General features: G+C 41.1%; 1 protein-coding gene across 5 annotated transcripts in view; it reads right to left on the bottom strand.

The window, feature by feature from the left end:
• Positions 1 to 22,433, bottom strand: part of pcdh15a (protocadherin-related 15a) — a 564,893-nt gene that overhangs the window by 11,336 nt on the left and 531,124 nt on the right. For 2 of the 5 annotated variants that reach the window (XM_061911783.1, XM_061911786.1), the window contains one exon: positions 19,387 to 20,113. In XM_061911783.1, the coding sequence (XP_061767767.1) occupies positions 19,891 to 20,113 (223 nt within the window). In that variant the 3' untranslated portion in view covers positions 19,387 to 19,890. Of the gene's footprint in view, positions 1 to 2,600; positions 2,623 to 15,638; positions 15,759 to 16,107; positions 16,117 to 19,386; positions 20,114 to 22,433 lie in introns of those variants that run through there. The other 3 variants (XM_061911785.1, XM_061911784.1, XM_061911787.1) reach the window with 2 other exon arrangements.

Here is a 22,433-nt window from a genome sequence, read left to right as displayed (position 1 = left end):
AAGGAGGGAAGGAAAGAAGGAAGGAAGGAAGGAGGGATGGATGGGAGGAAGGAAGGATGGGAGGAAGGAAGGAGGGAAGGAAGGAAGTGGGAGGATACCGTGATGGCAGGGAGGGAGGGGGGAAGGAAGGAAGGAAGGATGGATGGGAGGATGGATGGAAGGAGGGAAGGAAGGAAGGAAGGAAGGATGGATGAGGAAGGAAGGATGGGAGGAAGGAAGGAGGGAAGGGAGGAAGGAGGGAAGGAAGGAAGTGGGAGGATACCGTGATGGCAGGGAGGGAGGGAGGGAAGGAAGGAAGGAAGGAAGGAAGGAAGGAAGGAAGGAGGGATGGATGGGAGGAAGGAAGGATGGGAGGAAGGAAGGAGGGATGGATGGGAGGAAGGAAGGAGGGAAGGAAGGAAGTGGGAGGATACCGTGATGGCAGGGAGGGAGGGGGGAAGGAAGGAAGAAGGATGGATGGGAGGATGGATGGAAGGAGGGAAGGAAGTAAGGAAGGAAGGATGGATGAGGAAGGAAGGATGGGAGGAAGGAAGGAGGGAAGGAAGGAAGGAGGGAAGGAAGGAAGTGGGAGGATACCGTGATGGCAGGGAGGGAGGGAGGGAGGAAGGAAGGATGGGAGGAAGGAAGGAAGGAAGGAAGGAAGGAAGGAAGGAAGGAAGGATGGGAGGAAGGAAGGAGGGAAGGAGGGAAGGAAGGAAGGAAGAAAGGAAGGAAGGAAGGATGGATGGGAGGAAGGAAGGAAAGAAGTAAGGCAGGAAGTAAGGAATGAAGGAAGGAAGTAAGGCAGGGAGGGAGGGGGGAAGGAAGGAAGAAGGATGGATGGGAGGATGGATGGAAGGAGGGAAGGAAGTAAGGAAGGAAGGATGGATGAGGAAGGAAGGATGGGAGGAAGGAAGGAGGGAAGGAAGGAAGGAGGGAAGGAAGGAAGTGGGAGGATACCGTGATGGCAGGGAGGGAGGGAGGGAGGAAGGAAGGATGGGAGGAAGGAAGGAAGGAAGGAAGGAAGGAAGGAAGGAAGGAAGGATGGGAGGAAGGAAGGAGGGAAGGAGGGAAGGAAGGAAGGAAGAAAGGAAGGAAGGAAGGATGGATGGGAGGAAGGAAGGAAAGAAGTAAGGCAGGAAGTAAGGAATGAAGGAAGGAAGTAAGGAAGGAAGGAATTAAGGAAGGAAGGAAGGAAATAAGGAAGGAAGGAAGGAAGGAAGGAAAGATTGAAGGAAGGAAGGAAAGAAGTAAGGAAGGATAGAAGGAATGAAGGAAGGGAGGAAGGAAGGATGGAGGGAATGAAGGAAGGAAGGAAGGAAGGAAGGATAGAAGGAATGAAGGAAGGGAGGAAGGAAGGATGGAAGGAAGGAAAGAAGTAAGGAAGAATGGAAGGAATGAAGTAAGGAAGGATGGAAGGAATGAAGGAAGGAAGGAAGGATGAAGGAAGGAAGGAAGGATGAAGGAATGAAGGAAGGAAGGAAGGAAGGAAGTAAGAAAGGAAGGAATGATGGAAGGAAGGAAGGAAAGAAGTAAGGAAGAATGGAAGGAATCAAGTAAGGAAGGATGGAAGGAATGAAGGAAGGAAGGAAGGATGAAGGAAGGAAGGAAGGAAGGATGAAGGAATGAAGGAAGGAAGGAAGGAAGTAGGAAAGGAAGGAATGATGGAAGGAAGGAAGGAAGGAAGTAAGGAAGGGAGGAAGGAAGGAAGGGAGGAAGGGAGGAAGGAAGCAAGTATGGAAGGAAGGAAGGAAGGAAGTAAGGAAGGAAGGAAAGGGGGTCCAGGAAAGACACAGATAGTTAAAAAAAGGGAAAAGGAAGGCCACATTGTTATCAAGCATAGATGAGAGATGTGAAGAAAAGTTCATCACGTCTGATGGCAATAAGGCAGGAAGTATCAGGCACGAGAACTACTGTATATTTGGATATGAAGTGGAGCTTTTCAATGTTGAAGAGATATTATAATAATGGTGGATATACAAACAGGCATTTTGAAATGTAATGAGAATGTTTAAATGTTGGGTAAGTCACATGAGAAACAAAAGTACAAAAATACATACATATATATCTATATTATATATATATATATATGTATATATATATATATATACATATATAAAATTTGTAATATATATAAACACATAAAATATATATATATACAGTATATAAACATATAGACGTACATATACAAAAATATTTATATATATACATATATATATATAGATATAAATTAATACAAATATATTAAAAAATATATATATACATATACATGCATAATTATATATATATATATATATATATAAATACAGACATGGTCACTTGGCTTTTCGGCCAATATTCTTTAGCCCAATGCAGCCCCCCAGTCAAAAATGTTGGACCCCCCCCTGCTATTTTGTGTCTGACTGTGTTGACAGAAGGGAAAAATAAAGACGTGCTAATCTCGATTTTGACAACATAGTCGCCTCACAGAATCACATTCGAGCTGGAAATGTGTTGTTAAGAAGTTGCATCTGAAGTCCTCTTGTGTGTGTGCAACATTCTCATCAAAGGACTTGCAGATAAGAGTAATAGAATCAAAGCGGCCTTGAGAGTGAAAACGGCGCATGACAAATGGAACTTACCGGCCTGCCGTAGCCTCCTCGCCTGCTGTGTGCGGCGCCCAGGGACAGAAGAGGAAACAAGAATGAATACAGATCGACACGGACACATCACAAATGATGAAATGTTTGTTCTCCATCAGCACATCTCGGTTCTGCTGACCGGTGAGGAAATCACAGCTTTTACTCATTTTCCACTACGTTGTGCTGCTTGAGGAAAGGCTGCCGTGTTATCACTTTTGCTGGGGCTTCCTTTATCTGGTCCCAGCAGGGTGCCACAATACATGCATGTTGCAAAGTCGCGGCACGGCGGTGTTGGCATTTTGAAGAAGAAGAAAGGAAAAAAAAATAAACGTCTACAAAGCAGATCATCTCCAAGCAGATATTAAAACAGCATGGGGATTCAGCCCAGAATTATAATTCATACAGAGTTAATAAAAGTGTCATTGGCTATCACGTATTGTGACAGACGCGCCTTTTTTGTGTTTTGAAGTAAATCTTCAACTCCCTCAAAAGGCTGCAGTGCCTTCATTGCAAGTCGATAAGAAAGGAGGCACAAATGGAGCTGTGGGGCCCCCGGGGGCGCCCGCCTACCGCTACCCAAGTCGCCACGTAAATAACGGCCACTTTTTCCGTGTGGGAGCCATACTTGCCAGACTCCCCAAATTCAGCGCCTCTCCCCAAAACCTCACGGGACAAATTTTCTCCCGAAAATCTCCCGAAATTCAGGCGGAGCTGGAGGCCACGCCCCCTCCAGCTCCATGCGAACCTGACTGACGTATCGACAGCCTGTTTTCACGCTCACATTCCCACAATATAAAGAGCCAGTCTGCCCAATGACGTTATAACTGTAGAATGATCGAGGGCGAGTTCTTGGTTTCTTATGTGGGTTTATTGTTAGGCAGTTTCATTAACGTCCTCCCAGCGCGGTAACAACACACAACAACAGCAGTCACGTTTTCATCTACTGCAGGGTTAGGGAACCTGTGGCTCTAGAGCCAGACGTGGCTATTTTGATGACTGCACCTGGCTCTCAGATAAATCTTAGCTGACATTGCTTAACCTGATAAGTAATGAATAATTCAGCTGGTAATCACATTGTTAAAAATAACGTTCAAAATATAAAACATTCTCATGCATTTTAATCCATCCATCCGTTTTCTACCGCACCTGTTCAAGAAATAATGTTATTAAAAATAATTAAAGACTTATTATACTCTAAAAATGTCGTTCTTACTTAAAAAAGGCACGCATTTAGTTGTATTCAGTGTTAAAAAATATGATATGGCTCTCACGGAAATACATTTGAAAGTATTTGGCTTTCATGGCTCTCTCAGTCAAAAAGGTTCCCGGCCCCTGATCTACCGTAAGGCAGTCCGTCTGCCGTCAACAGCAATGTTGTGACACTCTTAAACAGGACAATACTGCCATCTACGGCTTTTAGAGCAGTGGTTCTCAACTTTTCTTCAGAGATGTATGCCCTGTGAACATTTTTTTAATTCAAGTACCCCCTAATCAGAGCAAAGCATTTTTGGTTGAAAAAAAAAAGATGAATTAAAATACAGCACTATTTCATCCGTTTCTGATTTATTAAATTGTATAACATTTGTAGAAGTTTTTCTTGAACTATTTGGAAAAAAAGATATAACAATAACTAAAAACTTGTTGAAAAATAAACAACTGATTCAATTATAAATAATGATTTCTACTCATACTGCGATGAGGTGGTGACTTGTCCAGGGTGTACACGCCTTCCGCCCGATTGTAGCTGAGATAGGCACCAGCAACCCCTGCAACCCCAAAGGGAATAAGCGGTAGGACATGGATGGATAGCTGTAAATATACTCCTCCCCTCTTAACCACGCCCCGCCCCCAACCCCAGAACACGCCCCCAGGCCCCCACCCGACCACCTCCCGAAATGGGGGGTCTCCAGGTTGGCAAGTAGGTAGGGAGTGTATGTAGCGACACACCTGGCGGGCGGAGAAGGACCATGGATCTGCTGCACAGTTGTGATGTAAATAATCCTAAAGTGATGCAGCAGATGCTACATTCTGTACTGGCCTCGCTTCAAATAGTTAGCAGGGATCCTCAAACGGTGGCACGTGTACCACTAATGGTACGTCAAAAAAAACCAAAAAACTTTTGAAATATTCAAACACAGTGTTACTGTTCAAACTGTTTTTAATATTACAATGGCCCAAAATATGAAATATACCATATTTTTCGGACTATAAGGCGCACTTAAAAGGTTTTCATTTTAAAAAAAAAACCCGGTGCTCCTAATGTACGGAATAATTCCTGTTGTGCTTACCGACCTCAAATGTATTTTATTTGGTACATGGTGTAATGGTAAGTGTGACCAGTAGATGGCAGTCACACACAAGAGATGCGTGAGACTGGGTAACACATGGCACACCGACAGAGCTTAACCTAGTGTTACTATAACAATCTACAAGGTTAACATAGGTCGCTTCTCTTTCGTTCCCTCCATTTTTTCGGCATTCATTTCTCATCTGTAGTTATCATGACGTATATGTATTGTTGCATTTGAACAACTGTATTGTTGATAATAGAGGAAAATCATTGGTATTGCTCAGTATCAATAGTGATATTGGTATTTGTATCGCTCCATTTGTAGCGTAATGGTGCTAAGTGTCATTTCTGTATTATTATTTATTTCGCTAACTGCTTTTTATTACTTTTACCATCATATTTGTACATATCCTGTTTGCTGATGTTGCTCTATTGTTGTTGTTGTCGTGACAAAACTTAACCTATTGTTAATATAACAATCTACAAGGTTAACATAGGTTGCTTCTCTTTCCTTCCCTCCATTTTTATGCAATCATTTGTATATTTAGTTATCATGACGTATATGTATTGTTGCATTTGAACAACTGTGTTGTTGATAATAGAGGTAAATTATTGATATTATTCATTATCAACAGTGGTATTGGTATTTGTATCGCTCCATTTGTAGTGTAATAATGCTCATTGTCATTTCTGTTTTAGCATATATTTCAAAAACTGCTTCTTTATTATTACTTTTACCATCATATTTGTACATATCCTATTTGCTGATGTTGCTCTATTGTTGTTGTTGTCATGACAAAGCTTAACCTATTGTGACTATAACAATCTACAAGGTTAATATAGCTGGCTTCCCTTTCTTCCCCTCCGTTTTTCTGCAATCCTTTGTATATTTAGTTATCATTGTGTATATTTATTGTTGCATTTGAACAACTGTGTTGTCGATAATAGAGGTAAATTATTGGTATTGTTCATTATCAATCGTGATATTGGTATTTGTATCGCTCCATTTGTAGTGTGATAATGCTCGTTGTCATTTCTGTATTATTATTTCTTTCACAAACTGCTTCTTTGTTATCACTTTTACCATCATATTTGTGTTTACCCTATTTGCGGATGTTGCTCTATTGTTGTTGTCAAGACAAACCTTAACCTATTTTTACCATAACAATCTACAAGGTTAACATAGGTCGCTTCTCTTTCTTACCCTCCATTTTTTCAGCATTCATTTCTTATCTCTAGTTGTTATTGCATTTATGTATTGTTGCATTTGAACAACTGTATTGTTGATAATAGAGGTCAATTATTGGTATTGTTCTTTATTAATAGTTATATTTCTATTGGTATATGTATCGCTCCATTTGTAGTGTAATAATGCTCATTGTCATTTCTGTATTATTTATTTCACAAACTGCTTCTTTGTTATCACTTTTACCATCATATTTGTGCCTATCATATGAGGTGATGTTGCTCTATTGTTGTTGTTGTTGTTGTGTTTGCTGATGTTATTTTTGTCTATCCGTCTAATCCTCCTCCTTTCCCCACAATTGCCCCCTCTGTCTTCCTTTTTTTTCTCTTTCTATCCTCTCCTGCTCCGTGTAGAGTGCAATATGACTCAAGTAAACAACACCAAAACTTTAAATGTTCCATTGAGAATATAGGATAAACACACGGTGCTCAAAAATCGGTCAAAATGTTTTAATACGACTTTGGATTGTGCTGGATAGTACTGTGCTTCAACATAGGAGTATTTTTATGGTGTGTGTATAAGGTAAGACATATTATCTGCCGTTTTGTGTCGCAATATTATGCAAAACAATTTTTTTTTACCTTCTGGTACTTGCTGATCTGTATTTGGGATCTGCATAAGTACTGAAAGTGTTTACCGTAGTCGATAAAGGTCTTCTTTTTCTCTATCTTCTTGTTATGGGACAGTCATCCTCCGCTGTTGCCATTTCTAATATAAAGTAGTGTAAAGTTATTTCTTATATCTGTCAGTAAACTCGCCATGAAAGCGCTAAAAATTACCGGTGTAGTGAGTTTACATTATTCACCCAAGGAGCTTTAGTTATTAGAGAGTTCCGGTCGGACGGTTTTTCACGGGACACATTTTGTTGCACAAGTGAGCCATGGATGAGGAGATGCTGCTCTGTTATTGATTTAAGTCTGAATGTCATTAAAACAGTTAGCGCCATCTTTTGACAATTCTTCCACTTCCGTCCTTGCACGCTACACCGCTACAACAAAGATGACGGGGGAGAAGACGCTGTCGAACTTTATAGTAGAGGCGGTATAGTATCGCTGTGCTATACTAGTACCGGTATACCGTACAACTCAATGCTCTACCAACTGTATCTGTCCTGTCTGACTTAAGTGGACTTGATTTTTTGTGAAAAGTGTCATGACAACAACACGACTCTGCACACCGTGGTCCTGCTGGGAGTGAAAAGCCTGCAGTGGGGCTGCAAGTGAAAGAGGTAGGCGGCCATCAGGAGACTAACAAGAAGGGGCCAAGGATTGGACGGGGACTATCTGTGTGGGAGAGAGGGAAGTAGATAAATGGAACACATGGGGGGTCAAGAAAGAAGGGAGAAGGTAACTGTACTGGACAGTCAGCGGCTCTGACTCTGCTCAGGGATTGATCGGTTGTGTAATTAGCCTTTTCAACAACCCCGGTGATTACTTTATCAAGCTGGCAGCATCTCTGCAGACACGTGCATTGACGGAGCCTCCAGAGGTGGCCTCATTCAGGGGGAAACTGCCCCTCCATGATCGTATCGGCAACTGCAATTTGGTGAAGTACAAAGTCCATACCAAAGCTTTCTTGGTACAAGGTAACACAGTCTGCTTGGGGGTCAACAGTCATGAAAAGAAATTAAAAGACAACCCATGGTAGTCTTTTTCTGGAAGCTAACTTTTCTGCTCCGGAACTGTTGCACACACAAGGGTGAACATTTTGACTGAGGCTATGCTTAACTAAGCCTGATAACCCCTTAGACAAATAATTGTTTAGCCTAAGCTCGGTTTCAGCCACACTAAACATTCCTTTAAGGTTTTACACGGCTAAGTGTGTTTCTTGAATCTCCGGCTCTTAGATTTGTGTGGACTCGTTGATCGTTTGCAAACTGAGTTCCGAGAGGAAGTGACGCCAGAAAGACCGCGCACCACGTTTTTGACAACCTTGAATCAATGTTGGGTTCTGACGTTGATCTGAACATTGAGTTTTGGTCATTTTTCAACCAATATTTTACAACATTATTACGTCAAAACAACATCCTTGTTGACGACTTTTTTTTATCAATGTTGGGTTGTAAAGTTGATTTGAACATTGAATTTTAGACATTTTCCATCCATTATATCACAAACACAAATACAACATTGAAACAACATGCTTTTGACGACGTTTAATCAATGTTGGGATCTGACGTTGATTTGACCATTGAATTTTAGTCATTTTCCAACCAATATTTTACAACATTATTGCGTTAAAACATGCTTTTTGACAACGTTTAATCAATGTTGGGTTTTGACATTGATTTGACCATTTAATTTTGGTCATTTTCCAAACATTACTTAAAAACACAAATACAACGTTGAAACAACATGCTTTTTGACAACATTTCCTCAATGATGGGTTCTGACGTTGATTTGACCATTGAATTTTAGTCATTTTCCAACCAATATTTATAATAATTTACGTTGAAACAACATGCTTTTTGACAACAATCAATGTTGGGTTCTGACGTTGATTTGACCATTGAATTTTAGTCATTTTCCAACCAATATTGTACAACATTATTGCGTTAAAATAACATGCTTTTTGACGACGTTTAATCAATGTTGGGTTCTGACGTTGATTTGACCATTGAATTTTGGTCATTTTCCAAACATTACTTAAAAACACAAATACAACGTTGAAACAACATGCTTTTTGACAACATTTCCTCAATGATGGGTTCTGACGTTGATTTGACCATTGAATTTTGGTCATTTTCCAGCCCATATTTTACAACATAAATACAATGTTTTTGACAACGCTTAATCAATGTCAGGTTGTGACATTGATTCGAACATTGAATTTTAGTCATTTTCCAACCAATATTTATAACAATATTACGTTGGAACAACATGCTTTTTGACGACAATTAATCAATGTTGGGTTGTGACGTTGATTTGACGATTGAATTTTAGTCATTTTCCATCCATTATATCACAAACACAAATACAACATTGAAACAACATGCTTTTGACGACGTTTAATCAATGTTGAGTTCTGACGTTGATTTGACCATTGAATTTTAGTCATTTTCCAACCAATATTGTACAACATTATTGCGTTAAAATAACATGCTTTTTGCCAACGTTTAATCAATGTTGGGTTCTGACGTTGATTTGACCATTGAATTTTGGTCATTTTCCAAACATTACTTAAAAACACAAATACAACGTTGAAACAACATGGTTTTTGACAACATTTCATCAATGATGGGTTCTGACGTTGATTTGACCATTGAATTTTGGTCATTTTCCAGCCAATATTTTACAACATAAATACAATGTTTTTGACAACGCTTAATCAATGTCATGTTGTGACATTGATTCGAACATTGAATTTTAGTCATTTTCCAACCAATATTTATAACAATATTACGTTGGAACAACATGCTTTTTGACGACAATTAATCAATGTTGGGTTCTGACGTTGATTTAACCATTGAATTTTGGTCATTTTGCAACATAAATACAATGTTTTTTACAACATTTAATCAATGTTGGGTAATGATGTTCATTCCAACATTGAATTTTAAATGGGAAATAATAAACAAGAAACCACAATGATACCAAACAAACCTTTAAACAAGTGAACGCTGTAAACTTCTGGATTTTTCAACTCTGCTTCCTTATCTCGTCGCCCATTTCCTAAACTCTTGCACTTTTCCGCCTTTGATTACCTCTAGAGGACCTCTGAAGAACCATTTATTCTTTTCGCGAATTGATCTGTTTTTACAGCTGAAAACAACGCGTTAGGGCATTTTTCTTCGAGAAAGACTAAGTGGCGCTTCGTACCCATCCTTGACCACCACGCATATCTAATGAGCCGAAGGTGACGTCATGTAAATCCAAGCAACGGAACACACAATGACTACAGGTCCCCTGCAACATGACAAGATTGTTGGAAACTTTTATGTCTCCCTTAGCGCCGGTAGCAGAAAAAAGTGCTAAACGCCGGTTAAACTCTTTTATGATGCAAAGCAGGCCTATAAGCACATCGTACAATCAATGCAGTAACGCTGAGTACACTTTCTTTTTGGCAGATGGCGGCTTTCAAGACAACATTGCGGATAAAAAAACAAACCAAAAAAAAAAAGCACTGTCTCTTAGAAATCTACACAATCGAAACCAAAGCATAATGTGGCAAAACTACCAACTGTGCAAAATTCAGGAAACTGAAACAAAGAAGAAAAAACAAGAACGGAGATAAAAAAACGTGGATAATGAGAAGAAAGACAAGAGTGGAAGTCAGAACACTGTGGTTTGAGAGGATGAGGGCTCGCTGAGCTCAGCAGCGTTTGAGCTGTGCACCTCGGCCGCCACGTCCTCGCCGCTTTCAGTGATTTCAGCAGACTTTACGCCTGAGCTGATTTGGACCGCAGAGCTGGGAGTGTCGGGCTTTGGCAAGCTCCGCTCAGCGCTGAAATCAGAGTCTTGCAAAGTGTTAGCACCCTCCGACCACTCAGTCTCTTGTGGCTTCTTCGTAAACCTGGGCACCTTGCAGTTTCTGTCCACTTGGCTGTACAGGTTGGCAACGGACCGCTCGATGTCGGCCAGATTCTGGAGGTTTTTGAGGATCCCTCTCAGCTCCTTCCTGCCGCTGTCGGGCCGCGGTGTGACGGGGGGAGAGTGGAGCTTGCGTTCGGAAACGGGGCGGAGCGAGGACACTGGCAGCAAAGAGGTCGGGACAAACTGTCCGACCGGGCGGGTCTGGTTGATAGGGGGTGAGGGCGGTGGGAGGGGCGGAGGAGGTGGGGGGAAGACTGGTTCATTGGGAGGAGAAGGTGGAGGAGAGGCTTGATGGTTAAGTTTAGGGATGTTAGGGGGTGAAGGTGAAAATGAAGGCGGATCGGGGCTGGAGGATGACGAGGGCGAAGGGGGCAAAGAGGACTGACGCTCTGGAAGAGGGGGCGGCGGGTTCTCTGGTGGGTCTGGTATGATCTCCACGTGGATCTGGCATGGCTGCACTGTCATGTAGTTGGAGATGCTGGAGCTGAATTTCTTAAGGACAGGGGGAGTCGACCGCTGGCTGGGTACGGGCCATGCCTCATCTCCCTGAGTGACCACGATATTTGGGGGTACGTCCATGCCAAAAGAGGAAGGATAGTCCATGATGGAAAGGAGAGTCTCTGAGGTCACTTCCAGCACATCAGTGCCATCTTGATCCCTGACAAGTATCGGGGAGAGTGAGCCTTGGGTGTTCTGCATGAGGGCTCGCTCCACCAAGGCCTGCTGCTCAAAGTGCCTCGCTTGCTCACGGACTGACAGTCTTGTCTCGGACCTGCCACTCAAGGGGAGAACTTCTGAACTTTTTGATTCTCTCATGGTCGCCTGGAGAATCTGCACCTCCCAATCAGCCGGGTCCATGAGGGCTTGTCTCCGAGGTGCCTCGTAACTCTCCGCATGAATGCGAGCCGGCATCGTCCAGGCGAACCCTGGCCATTCAGCGTGAGGCGGCGAGAAGGAGAAGCGTTTTTCAGGAGGGCTTCCTCGAAGACTGTTGTCTCTGTAGACGGGGTTGTGTGTGGTTAGCGGGTTGCGGTCGGAGAGGAAGGTCACGTTGCTTTCCGACTTCGGCAAGTTGACATGCAGCGCTCCGTTGCTGTGAGCGGCAAGTGCGCGACAGGCAAAGGTACTAAGATTCCTTTGGTGGTCGGCCTCCTCAATGACAGACTTTTTAGCCCTATTGCGGAAAAGGTGGAGGTGAAGAACAAAAAGACTTGAAAACAAGTAAAAGTGAAGTTCTAAGGGATCTACAACAAAAGAGAGATGGAAAAAGTATTGGTTTGGTTTGAAGGTTTCTAGAGAACATTCTACTGATACCAATTACCAGCAGCGTTTACAACTCAAATGCTATTGAAGTTGCTAAATAATGTAAGAAACAGTCTTGAATAATTCTTATAATCGTTAAATTTTCATACCAATCCTTCAACTGAGGGTTCCAACCTAAAGTTGAGTTATAGTACGGAGAAGAGACGCTTGGAACTCAAAAGTTTTGACGTCTAAATACGATGCAAAAAACGATGCCAAGACCAACATGGTAATAAACAAAGCCCTTTGCCTCCACATCTGTACCTTTCAAAGTGTTTTGAATAATTCATGTTTATGACAGAACTAAAAACAAGCATTTACTCCGCAGAGGGAACTTATAAAAGACGATGCAAACTTCAAGGGAAATATGTCAAAATGTTGTAAGGCGAGGTGCGTCGACTTGAGATCAGATGATCTAACGTGTCTTCAAATCTGTTTTTAACAAAAAGTGTACTCCTATTTTGTTTGTCATATAGAACTAAAATATGTTTTTACTTCACAGAAGGCAATTGTCAAAGGTAATTTTCATAACAATATGCTAAATTCTTACGGAAACAGCCTAAACGTTGTTTCTAGATCGTGACTCCCAAACTATATTTCTGCGTTGGTCATTAAGTGGTACTTGGAGATTTTCTGAGGTGGTAGTTCATGAAAAAAGTTGGAAAACAACCGTGCGAGATCTTATTTATTATTATTTAATTTTTTTAGGTTGGCCCTAATACCAATCATCTACTGGGAGCTGGAATTCAATAATTATAATACCTCGAATTGATTAACGTTAACCCCGACTTAAACAAAATTAACAACTTTTTCGGGTGTTACCATTTAGTGGTCAATTGTACGGAATATGTACTGTACTGTGCAATCTACTAATACAAGTTTCAATCAATCAATCAAAGACTCTTGGAACTTAAATGGGTTCTTGGAATTCATCCTAAAAACGTCAAAAGGAAAATGTGTCAGAAATTACATAAAACTAGGCAATAAACGGTATCGGATGACCTCTCTTGCTTCCAAATATGTGTTTTTCAAAGTCTACTTCATATTTTTTTGGGGTACAATACAACTAAATACAAACTTTTATCCAACAGTTTTAGAATCTTAATCGGAACTGATAACTTTGAACCCTGGGGTCTCAAACTATATTTCAGTGTTGCTCATTAAGTGGTACATGGAGGTTTTCTGAGGTGGTAGTTCGTGAAAAAAGTCTGAAAACAACCGTGCGAGATCATATTTATTATTATTTAATATTTTTTTGGTTGACCTAATGGTTGAACTGGAATTCACAAATTATAATACCTTGACTTGATTAACGTGGACCCCGACTTAAACAAGTTGAACAACTTATTCGGGTGTTACCATTTAGTGGTCAATTGTACGGAATATGTACTGTACTGTGCAATCTACTAATAAAAGTTTCAATCAATCAATCAAAGACTCTTGGAACTTAAATGGTTTCTTGGAATTCATCCTAAAAATGACATAAAACTAGGCAATAAACAGTATCAGACAACCTCTCTTGCCTCCAAAAATGTGTTTTTTCCAAGTCTATTTCATGTTTTGTTTGTGTGCAATACAAGTAAACACAAACTTTAATCCAAAAGAGGCATTCACACAACCGTAAGTTATTTTACAATCTTAACCGGAACTGATAACTTTGACGCCCCGGGGTCCACCGTATCGCCTACGTCAACGGTTCTTTACTACCTCAAAATATCTCGTTTTTGCAACCCATGCTTAACACTGCGGTTTAGTTTGGAATAAGCGGCATGTGCTCGCTGGTAATTGGCTTGGATGAAGCCTTGGCCTAGACTAAGACTCTGCATGGTATCAGGATAGGACAAGGCACAGGTGGCATCCTTAGACTATGTGGGAAAAATACTGATTAGAAGCATCTAAAATCTACACCAGGAGCAAAAATAGGACTGAAGGCTCCCGCGATTTAAGGATTTGTGAGTTCTACATTCTGTGGTTACTTACTGCAGTCTGAATCCAGAAAGACGAGGACAAGAAATGATGGCAAGGACAGAAAACACAGACAGATGGTAAGAAAACCCAGGGAGAGGTGCCAGAAATGTCATTTAAATCAATAAGCGTGAAGTCGCTGTGTCGCTTGCCACATGAAGTAACTCAAAGGTGGAGTAGCCCTAAGGCGCATGGTGACAGTCCGTGGCCATGCGCCAAGATCGCCAGTTTCCATTATCTGTCGCTGTCTCTATGCAGTCATTGTAATGCCTGGCAGACCCAAAGTGGCGCCGGCTCATAAAGTGCAGAGTCAAGCGGCGCTTTCTGGATTTTGTGGTCAAACAAGGACAGATTTTGTCCTAACGCAACTTAAGCCTCCAAAGGATGAAACAACCACAGGAGGAACCGAGCAAAAACAACCTAGAGATCTTTTGGATAAACTGGCTAACAAACAACCAGGGCAGAGGGGTGTTGTTGACATGCCTGAAAACTTTCTACCAATCCCAGGCACAATATCTTTGTACTCTTTGGATGCAGCTCTCTCTGATTCAAACCGATACTGATCATTTCAGATAGCGCATTTTAAATCATTTATCGCCCGATAATATCAGCAGTCCGATATTATCGGACATCTTTAATTCAGATCATTTTTTCTTTAATTAAAAATAAATACCAATAAAAATTATTTCAAAGCAAGTGATTGTGCAATGTAAAGTAGCAATCAATTTCGTGGCAAAATTGTGAAATTTACAGCATTTTTTTCTCTAAATGAAAAAAAAACAGTACTTTTTTTTACTGTAATAAACTATGGTGCCTTTTTGGCATTTACAATAATACACTGAAAAATCGACAGTTTTTGATTTGCAGTAAAAAATCAAAAAAACTGTCAGCTGAGGTGCAACATTTAAGTGTAATATTGCATTTATTTTTTATTTACAGTAAAAAAATTATGTAAATTTTACAATAAAAATCTAACAATTGAGCTGCCTTTGTATAATGACCTCACTCCGTCCCTTTCTGCATGCGGAATGGCCCCAGGCCTATGGACACTACATCAACTCACCCAAGACAATGGGCATACACACACACACAACCCCCACACCTTCATCACCGCTTAGATTCTCCTTTAGGATGATGGATGGCTGGCAGCGCTTTATAGCACCAGTCCACCTCCAGGGTCCCAACTCCCCCCACCTCTGTTGAGACTTGTCGCGATTATATGTGACATGTTTATGTGTGAATGGCATGTAGGTTTTCTTTTCCCCCCCTTAGGAGCCCAGTCTAGATTGTATTTTTTTTTACTCGTCTTCTTCCCCAGCGTCTTAAATTTTTTCCCCATCTTTTACGGGGCACCTTGTGGCGCCCCATCAGCGTTCCTGTTCTGTCACCCTGTACACTCTTTGTTTGTCTAATCCTGAACGGGTTTGTGCTGAAATCATAGTTTCATTGTACTTGTGCAATGACAATAAAGTCCTGTCCTATTCTATTTTTTGCATTTACAGTAATGTGCACTACATTTTGAAGTGAAATTACTGCGGCGTTCTAATAAAATGCATAGAACAAACGGTGTGATAATAATATTCATTGTTAGAGGCGGCCCTCTGGGGCCCAAACACAACTGCCATGTGGCCATCGGTGAAAACGACTCCGATACAGGTGATGTCAGGTAATGAATTCCAAACCAGGGCCCAGGGCCGACTCACATGCTGCTGTCCCCGAGCTCTTCATACAGGTTGGCCCCTCCAGCGGCGGTGGGTGCCGCCTTGCCGCCCGGTGGCAACGCCATCTGAATCCTGGCCGTCTTAGCGCACTCCGCCTGCCGCCTGCGTACGACGATGCCTCGTTATTTCCACAACAAATGATATCAGTATAGATGCCAACACATTGGATATCACAGCCTCATTAGCAAGTGAGAGAGTATTAACGCTAATCTGCAAGCCTGGTTGACACTGGCTGGATTTCCCTTTAAATCTAATGAGCTTTGATGTAAAGAAAAAAGCTATTTTGCCGTAATGAAACATTCATCTGGTAACCGTGGTGATGAATGTGCCGTGTATGATATTACACACAGATATGTACATCCCATTTACATGACCTAATGAATAAGTAAGCAGAGACAAAGTGCACCTCTCAGGCGGTGATGAAGTAACTTGCATAGGCGGCATTACTTACTCTTTGAACCTGGCGGGGGTAACGACCATGAGGGCAGAGAGAGAGAGAGAGAGAGAGTGAGGAGAGGGAGACACAAACAGACCACAGTTACATTTTTTTAAAAGCATAACTTCAATTCAAAGTGATTAAAGTACAGTAGGATTACATCGACGGAGCCCTGCAAGTACTTGGCAACCTTGAGACCTCCATATTCAGGAGATGGGGCGGGTTGGTGGTAGGGGGGGTGTATATTGTGGCATCTTGGCAGAATTAGTGTTGCAAGGTGTTAGCAAGCTATGTTACAAACCCTGTTTCCATATGAGTTGGGAAATTGTGTTAGATGTAAATATAAACAGAATACAATGATGTGACTTTAAGGTTTTACTACTTACGTATAAAATACTACACGGTCTAGCTCCAGCCTATCTTGCCGATTGTATTGTACCGTATGTCCCGGCAAGAAATCTGCGTTCATAAGACTCCGGCTTATTAGTGATTCCTAGAGCTCAAAAAAAGTCTGCGGGCTATAGAGCGTTTTCCGTTCGGGCTCCAGTACTCTGGAATGCCCTCCCGGTAACAGTTAGAGATGCTACCTCAGTAGAAGCATTTAAGTCTCATCTTAAAACTCATTTGTATACTCTAGCCTTTAAATAGACCTCCTTTTTAGACCAGTTGATCTGCCGCTTCTTTTCTTTCTCCTATGTCCCCCCCTCCCTTGTGGAAGGGGTCCGGTCCGATGACCATGGATGAAGTACTGACTGTCCAGAGTCGAGACCTAGGATGGACCGCTCATCGGGACCCAGGATGGACCGCTCGCCTGTATCGGTTGGGGACATCTCTACGCTGCTGATCCGCTTCAGATGGTTTCCTGTGGACGGGACTCTCGCTGCTGTCTTGGAGCCACTATGGATTGAACTTTCACAGTATCATGTTGGACCCGCTCGACATCCATTGCTTTCGGTCCCCTAGAGGGGGGGGGTTGCCCACATCTGAGGTCCTCTCCAAGGTTTCTCATAGTCAGCATTGTCACTGGCGTCCCACTGGATGTGAATTCTCCCTGCCCACTGGGTGTGAGTTTTCCTTGCCCTTTTGTGGGTTCTTCCGAGGATGTTGTAGTCGTAATGATTTGTGCAGTCCTTTGAGACATTTGTGATTTGGGGCTATATAAATAAACATTGATTGATTGATTGATTGATTTGCAAATCCTTTTCAAGCCATATTCAGTTGAATATGCTACAAAGACAACATATTTCATGTTCAAACTCATAAACTTTATTTTTGTAAATAATCATTAACTTTAGAATTTGATGCAAGCAACACGTGACAAAGTTGAGGAATGCTCATCAAACACTTATTTGGAACATCCCACAGGTGTGCAGGCTAATTGGGAACAGGTGGGTGCCATGATTGGGTACAAAAAACAGCTTCCCAGAAAAATGCTCAGTCTTTCACAAGAAAGGATGGGGCGAGGTACACCCCTTTGTCCACAACTGTGTGAGCAAATAGTCAAACAGTTTAAGAACAACCTTTCTCAAAGTGACATTGCAAGAAATTTAGGGATTTCAACATCTACGCTCCATAATATCATCAAAAGGTTCAGAGAATTTGGAGAAATCACTCCACGTAAGCGGCATGGCCGGAAACCAACATTGAACGACCGTGACCTTCCATCCCTCAGACGGCACTGTATCAAAAACCGATATGAATCTCTAAAGGATATCACCACATGGGCTCAGGAACACAACAGAAAACCACTTTCACTAAATACAGTCGGTCGCTACATCTGTAAGTGCAAGTTAAAACTCTACTATGCAAAGCGAAAGCCATTTATCAACAACATCCAGAAACGCCGCCGGCTTCTCTGGGCCTGAGATCATCTACGATGGACTGATGCAAAGTGGAAAAGTGTTCTGTGGTCAGAGGAGTCCACATTTGTGAAGCGAAGTGAGTTATATTTATATAGCGCTTTTCTCTAGTGACTCAAACCGCTTTACATAGTGAAACCAATATCTAAGTTACATTTAAACCAGTGTAGGTGGCACTGGGAGCAGGTGGGTAAAGTGTCTTGCCCAAGGACACAACAGCAGTGACTAGGATGGCGGAAGCGGGAATCGAACCTGCAACCCTCAAGTTGCTGGCACGGCCGCTCTACCAACCGAGCTATCCCGCCCCAAATTGTTTTTGAAAATATTCGACATCGTGTCATTTGGACCAAAGGGGAAGCTTTCATGGCCCGCCTGCAGTCCAGACCTGTCTCCCATGGAAAATGTGTGGCGCATTATGAAGCGTAAAATAGGACAGCGGAGACCCCGGACTGTTGAAGGACTGAAGCTCTACATAAAACAAGAATGGGAAAGAATTCCACTTTCAAAGCTTCAACAATTAGTTTCCTCAGTTCCCAAACGTTTATTGAGTGTTGTTAAAAGAAAAGGTGATGTAACACAGTGGTGAACATGCCCTTTCCCAACTACTTTGGCACGTGTTGCAGCCATGAAGTTCTAAGTTAATGATTATTTGCACAAAAAAATAAAGTGTATGAGTTTGAACATGAAATATGTTGTCTTTGTAGCATATTCAACTGAATATGGCTTGAAAAGGATTTGCAAATCATTGTATTCTGTTTATATTTACATCTAACACAATTTCCCAACTCATAAGGAAACGGGGTTTGTATATATAATATATAATAGCTATATTATATATAATATAATATATAGTATAAGCCAGGGGTCGGGAACCTTTTTGGCTGAGAGAGCCACACAAGCCAAATATTTTTAAAAGTATTTCCGTGAGAGAGATATCTTTTTTTTTTTCATTTTAACACTGAATACAACTATATGCATGCATTTTTTAGAAAGACCAATATTTTTACAGTATAATAAGTATCCTATCCTTTTTAATAACTTTGTAACAATGTTACAAATGTAAATAAAATACTTCTTACCATTAATGCGACTTCTTGAACAGGTGCGGTAGAAACCGGATCGATGGATGAAAATGCATGAGAATGTTTTGTATTTTGAACGTTATTTTTGACTGATTACCAGCAGAATTATTCATTACTTATCATGTTAAGCAATGTCAGCTGAGATTTATCTGAGAGCCAGATGCAGTCATCAAAAGAGCCACAGGTTCCCTACCCCTGGTGTAACCAAATAATATAATATAGTATAACCAAACAATATAATATATAGTACAATTAAATAATATAATATATAGTATAACCAAATAATATAATATATAGTACAATTAAATAATATAATATATAGTATAACCAAATAATATAATATATAGTATAATCAATAATATAATATATAGTACAACCAGATAATATAATATATAGTATAATCAAATGCATAGGCAACCCTCATTATATTGTTATCGTCATGAAGCGAATCCTTTTATATTCATGTCTCACAAGTGGCCCTCAATAAAAAGGGAGTTGACAGCTGATCTACAGCATGCAGTTACACAATATTGTTGCCCGCCACAGGGGTTAGTACTCATCCAAAAACCCGGTTGGGTTTTTAATCACCAAAATGTCATAATGAGTGCAGAGGAAAGAGGAAAAAGCGAGCCAGACTGTTTGTGAGTGCGTGTTTGTGTGGCTCTGACATAATTAAGCGGCATTAAAAGACACTATGACATCACAAGTGACTCCTGGTCTTTGTTACAAACCAGACTTCATTCATTTGCTTTCCCAGCGCGTGTGGGAGATGAAGCCGCTCAGTCCGTCCAATGAGGACACGCCGAATAAACGAGAAGAAGGGCTTCATCCCAAATGATGTTATTTGAAGGAGGTACTCACTGCTTGTAGGTAACCATGACGATGAGGATGGCAGGGATGCAGCAGAGGATGATGATGATGGCCAAGGCCAGGAGGGCGCCCTCCGTGTAGCCCACTGCTTGGGCCGCTTTCTTCACGCTCGCCACGATGTCCGGCGAGCGGATCTCCAGGATCCGGCCGCCTTCGCCCAGGTAGGGCTGGAACTCCTTGTTGATTTCCAGAACGTTCCCATCCAGGAATCTAAAGCCGGACGCACAGGAGGAGATGACATCATGGATTAGAGCAGACCTGGACAACTCAGTTGGTAGAGTGGCCGTGCCAGCAACTTGAGGGTTGCAGGTTCGATTCCCGCTTGTGCCATCGTAGTCACTGCCGTTGTGTCCTTGGGCAAGACACTTTACCCACCTGCTCCCAGTGCCACCCACACTGCTTTAAATCTAACTTAGATATTGGGTTTCACTATGTAAAGCGCTTTGAGTCACTTGAGAAAAGCGCTATATAAATATAATTCACTTCACTTCACCTCATTTAGAGAAAAACATGTGTCTGGAGGACTATTTATATATCTATGTATACATATACGCATCAGGTGGCGACTTGTCCAGGGTGTACACTGCCTGCGATTCCAAAGGGAATAAGTGGTAGAAAATGGATGGATGGATACATATATAAACACACACACACACGATATTGTATCTCTGACCTTATTGGGACCTCCAACAAATACCTACTTCTTTAGGACCAGCCTTTCTAGATGTATAAAGATTTATATTGACTAACATCAATAATAAATACATCCATCCATCCATTTTCTACCGCTTATTCCCTTTCGGGGTCACGGGGGGCGCTGGCGCCTATCTCAGCTACAATCGGGCGGAAGGCAGGGTACACCCTGGACAAGTCGCCACCTCATCGCAGGGCCTTCACCTCATTCCAATATTTTTAATGTTCTTTTTTTTATTTTTGCAATAGCATTTCCAGAATGTGTTAGCAATTAGCTGCGGGCCGCACTTTGGACACCCCTGAAATAGACTGAGTAGATATTGAAAGGGTAAAAGAAAGCAGATCTCTGGGAGTATTAATAGATGACAAAACGAACTGGAAAATCCCACATACAAAACACACAACACAAGGTGGCAAAAAACACGTTCAACCTTATTGAAAATAAGATATTTTTCATCTCAGTATGTTAATAATGACTGAATTATGTATTACAGAACTGTTGTATTACTCATTGACGGATGTCATTTTATTATTAAAAAAGGTCTGTAAATAAATGTATATATTTGTAAACGCTCTAACGTAGGATTAAATAAGCTCTGCTTCTTCCCACTCCTCCTCGGACATGATGTGATGTGAAATAATATGACATTGTTTGATGTATTATGTGGCAAGTATGTTCATGTTGGAAATACACTAGGATCAGAAAGAAAGAAAGAATAACGAAATCCCGTCGGGTGTTTTTTTTTTTTTTGTCTCTGTTTTCTCTTTCTTTTTTATACTATGTAAATATTAAAAAAATAAAAAATAAAATAAGAGTTGGAATTTCACAAGAAAAACTTCACATTTTGGCATTATCCAAGCAGTTAAAATGTGGAGGGAGTTTTTATTTTTATTTTCCCATCATGCCTTGCAATTGATTTAATTGGATGTAATTTTGAATTGTTTTTAGGCGTTAGTGGGGTTTTTTTTGTGTGTGTGCCATGTCTAGGGGAGGTTGTTTGGATTAGGTCATATAAACAAATGCTGTGCATTGTATTTTAGAAATTAGCCTGTCTGGCTCACATTGTCCTGAAGATGGCGACAAATAAACATCAATCAAATGAAAATATTTGAATTGAATATGTGAACACCATGCCCGGTCAGATTGCTTGTTGGACTTGTGCTGTCAAGTGGGCCGAATTGAAGATGTCCCACGGGCCGTAGTTTGGACACCCTTGATTTATTACCTAGCATGACTTTTTCTGAACTACAGCAACATCAGCTCCTATTTCATCTTTATTATAAGGCAGGTCACAACCTTCTTTGTTAGCAGCTCAAGCCAGCTAGCAGCTGACAAGTGTTCAGAGGAGAAACGTGAGCAAGGCATTGTTTTTGCTATGCTAGAAAAGTAGTATGGCGTTGCTAGCTTCAAAATAACAATGTCGCCATAACTTGGTTGCTCTGCAGGTCACGGAATGTAAATTGTGCAATGTTGGCTGTTTTGGGATGCATTTTAAAACACAGGATAGATAAATGGCCATTACTTGCATTGTTAGCCAGCCGCCTAATACTACCAGTTTTTTACTGTTTAGAATGCTCAGAAAAGGATGAGAGGATTGTGGACGATGGGTAAAAATTCCATTAAAATATGCTTGTTATAAATATGAGTTGGAATTTCACAAGAAAAACTTAGAATTTTGGCAGTATTGTAACAAAAGTTGTCATTTTACGAGACGCAAGTCAACGATTTACAAGAAAAACTGAACATATTATGATAAAAGTGGGAATTTTACTCAATAACAGTCGCAATTTACAAGAAAAACCTAAAATTTAAGCAATTTTATGAAGAGTTGTCATT

Source organism: Nerophis ophidion, linkage group LG09, assembly GCF_033978795.1.
Source record: "Nerophis ophidion isolate RoL-2023_Sa linkage group LG09, RoL_Noph_v1.0, whole genome shotgun sequence".
Classification (NCBI taxonomy): domain Eukaryota; kingdom Metazoa; phylum Chordata; class Actinopteri; order Syngnathiformes; family Syngnathidae; genus Nerophis; species Nerophis ophidion.
This window is presented reverse-complemented; position numbering and strand designations above follow the sequence as displayed.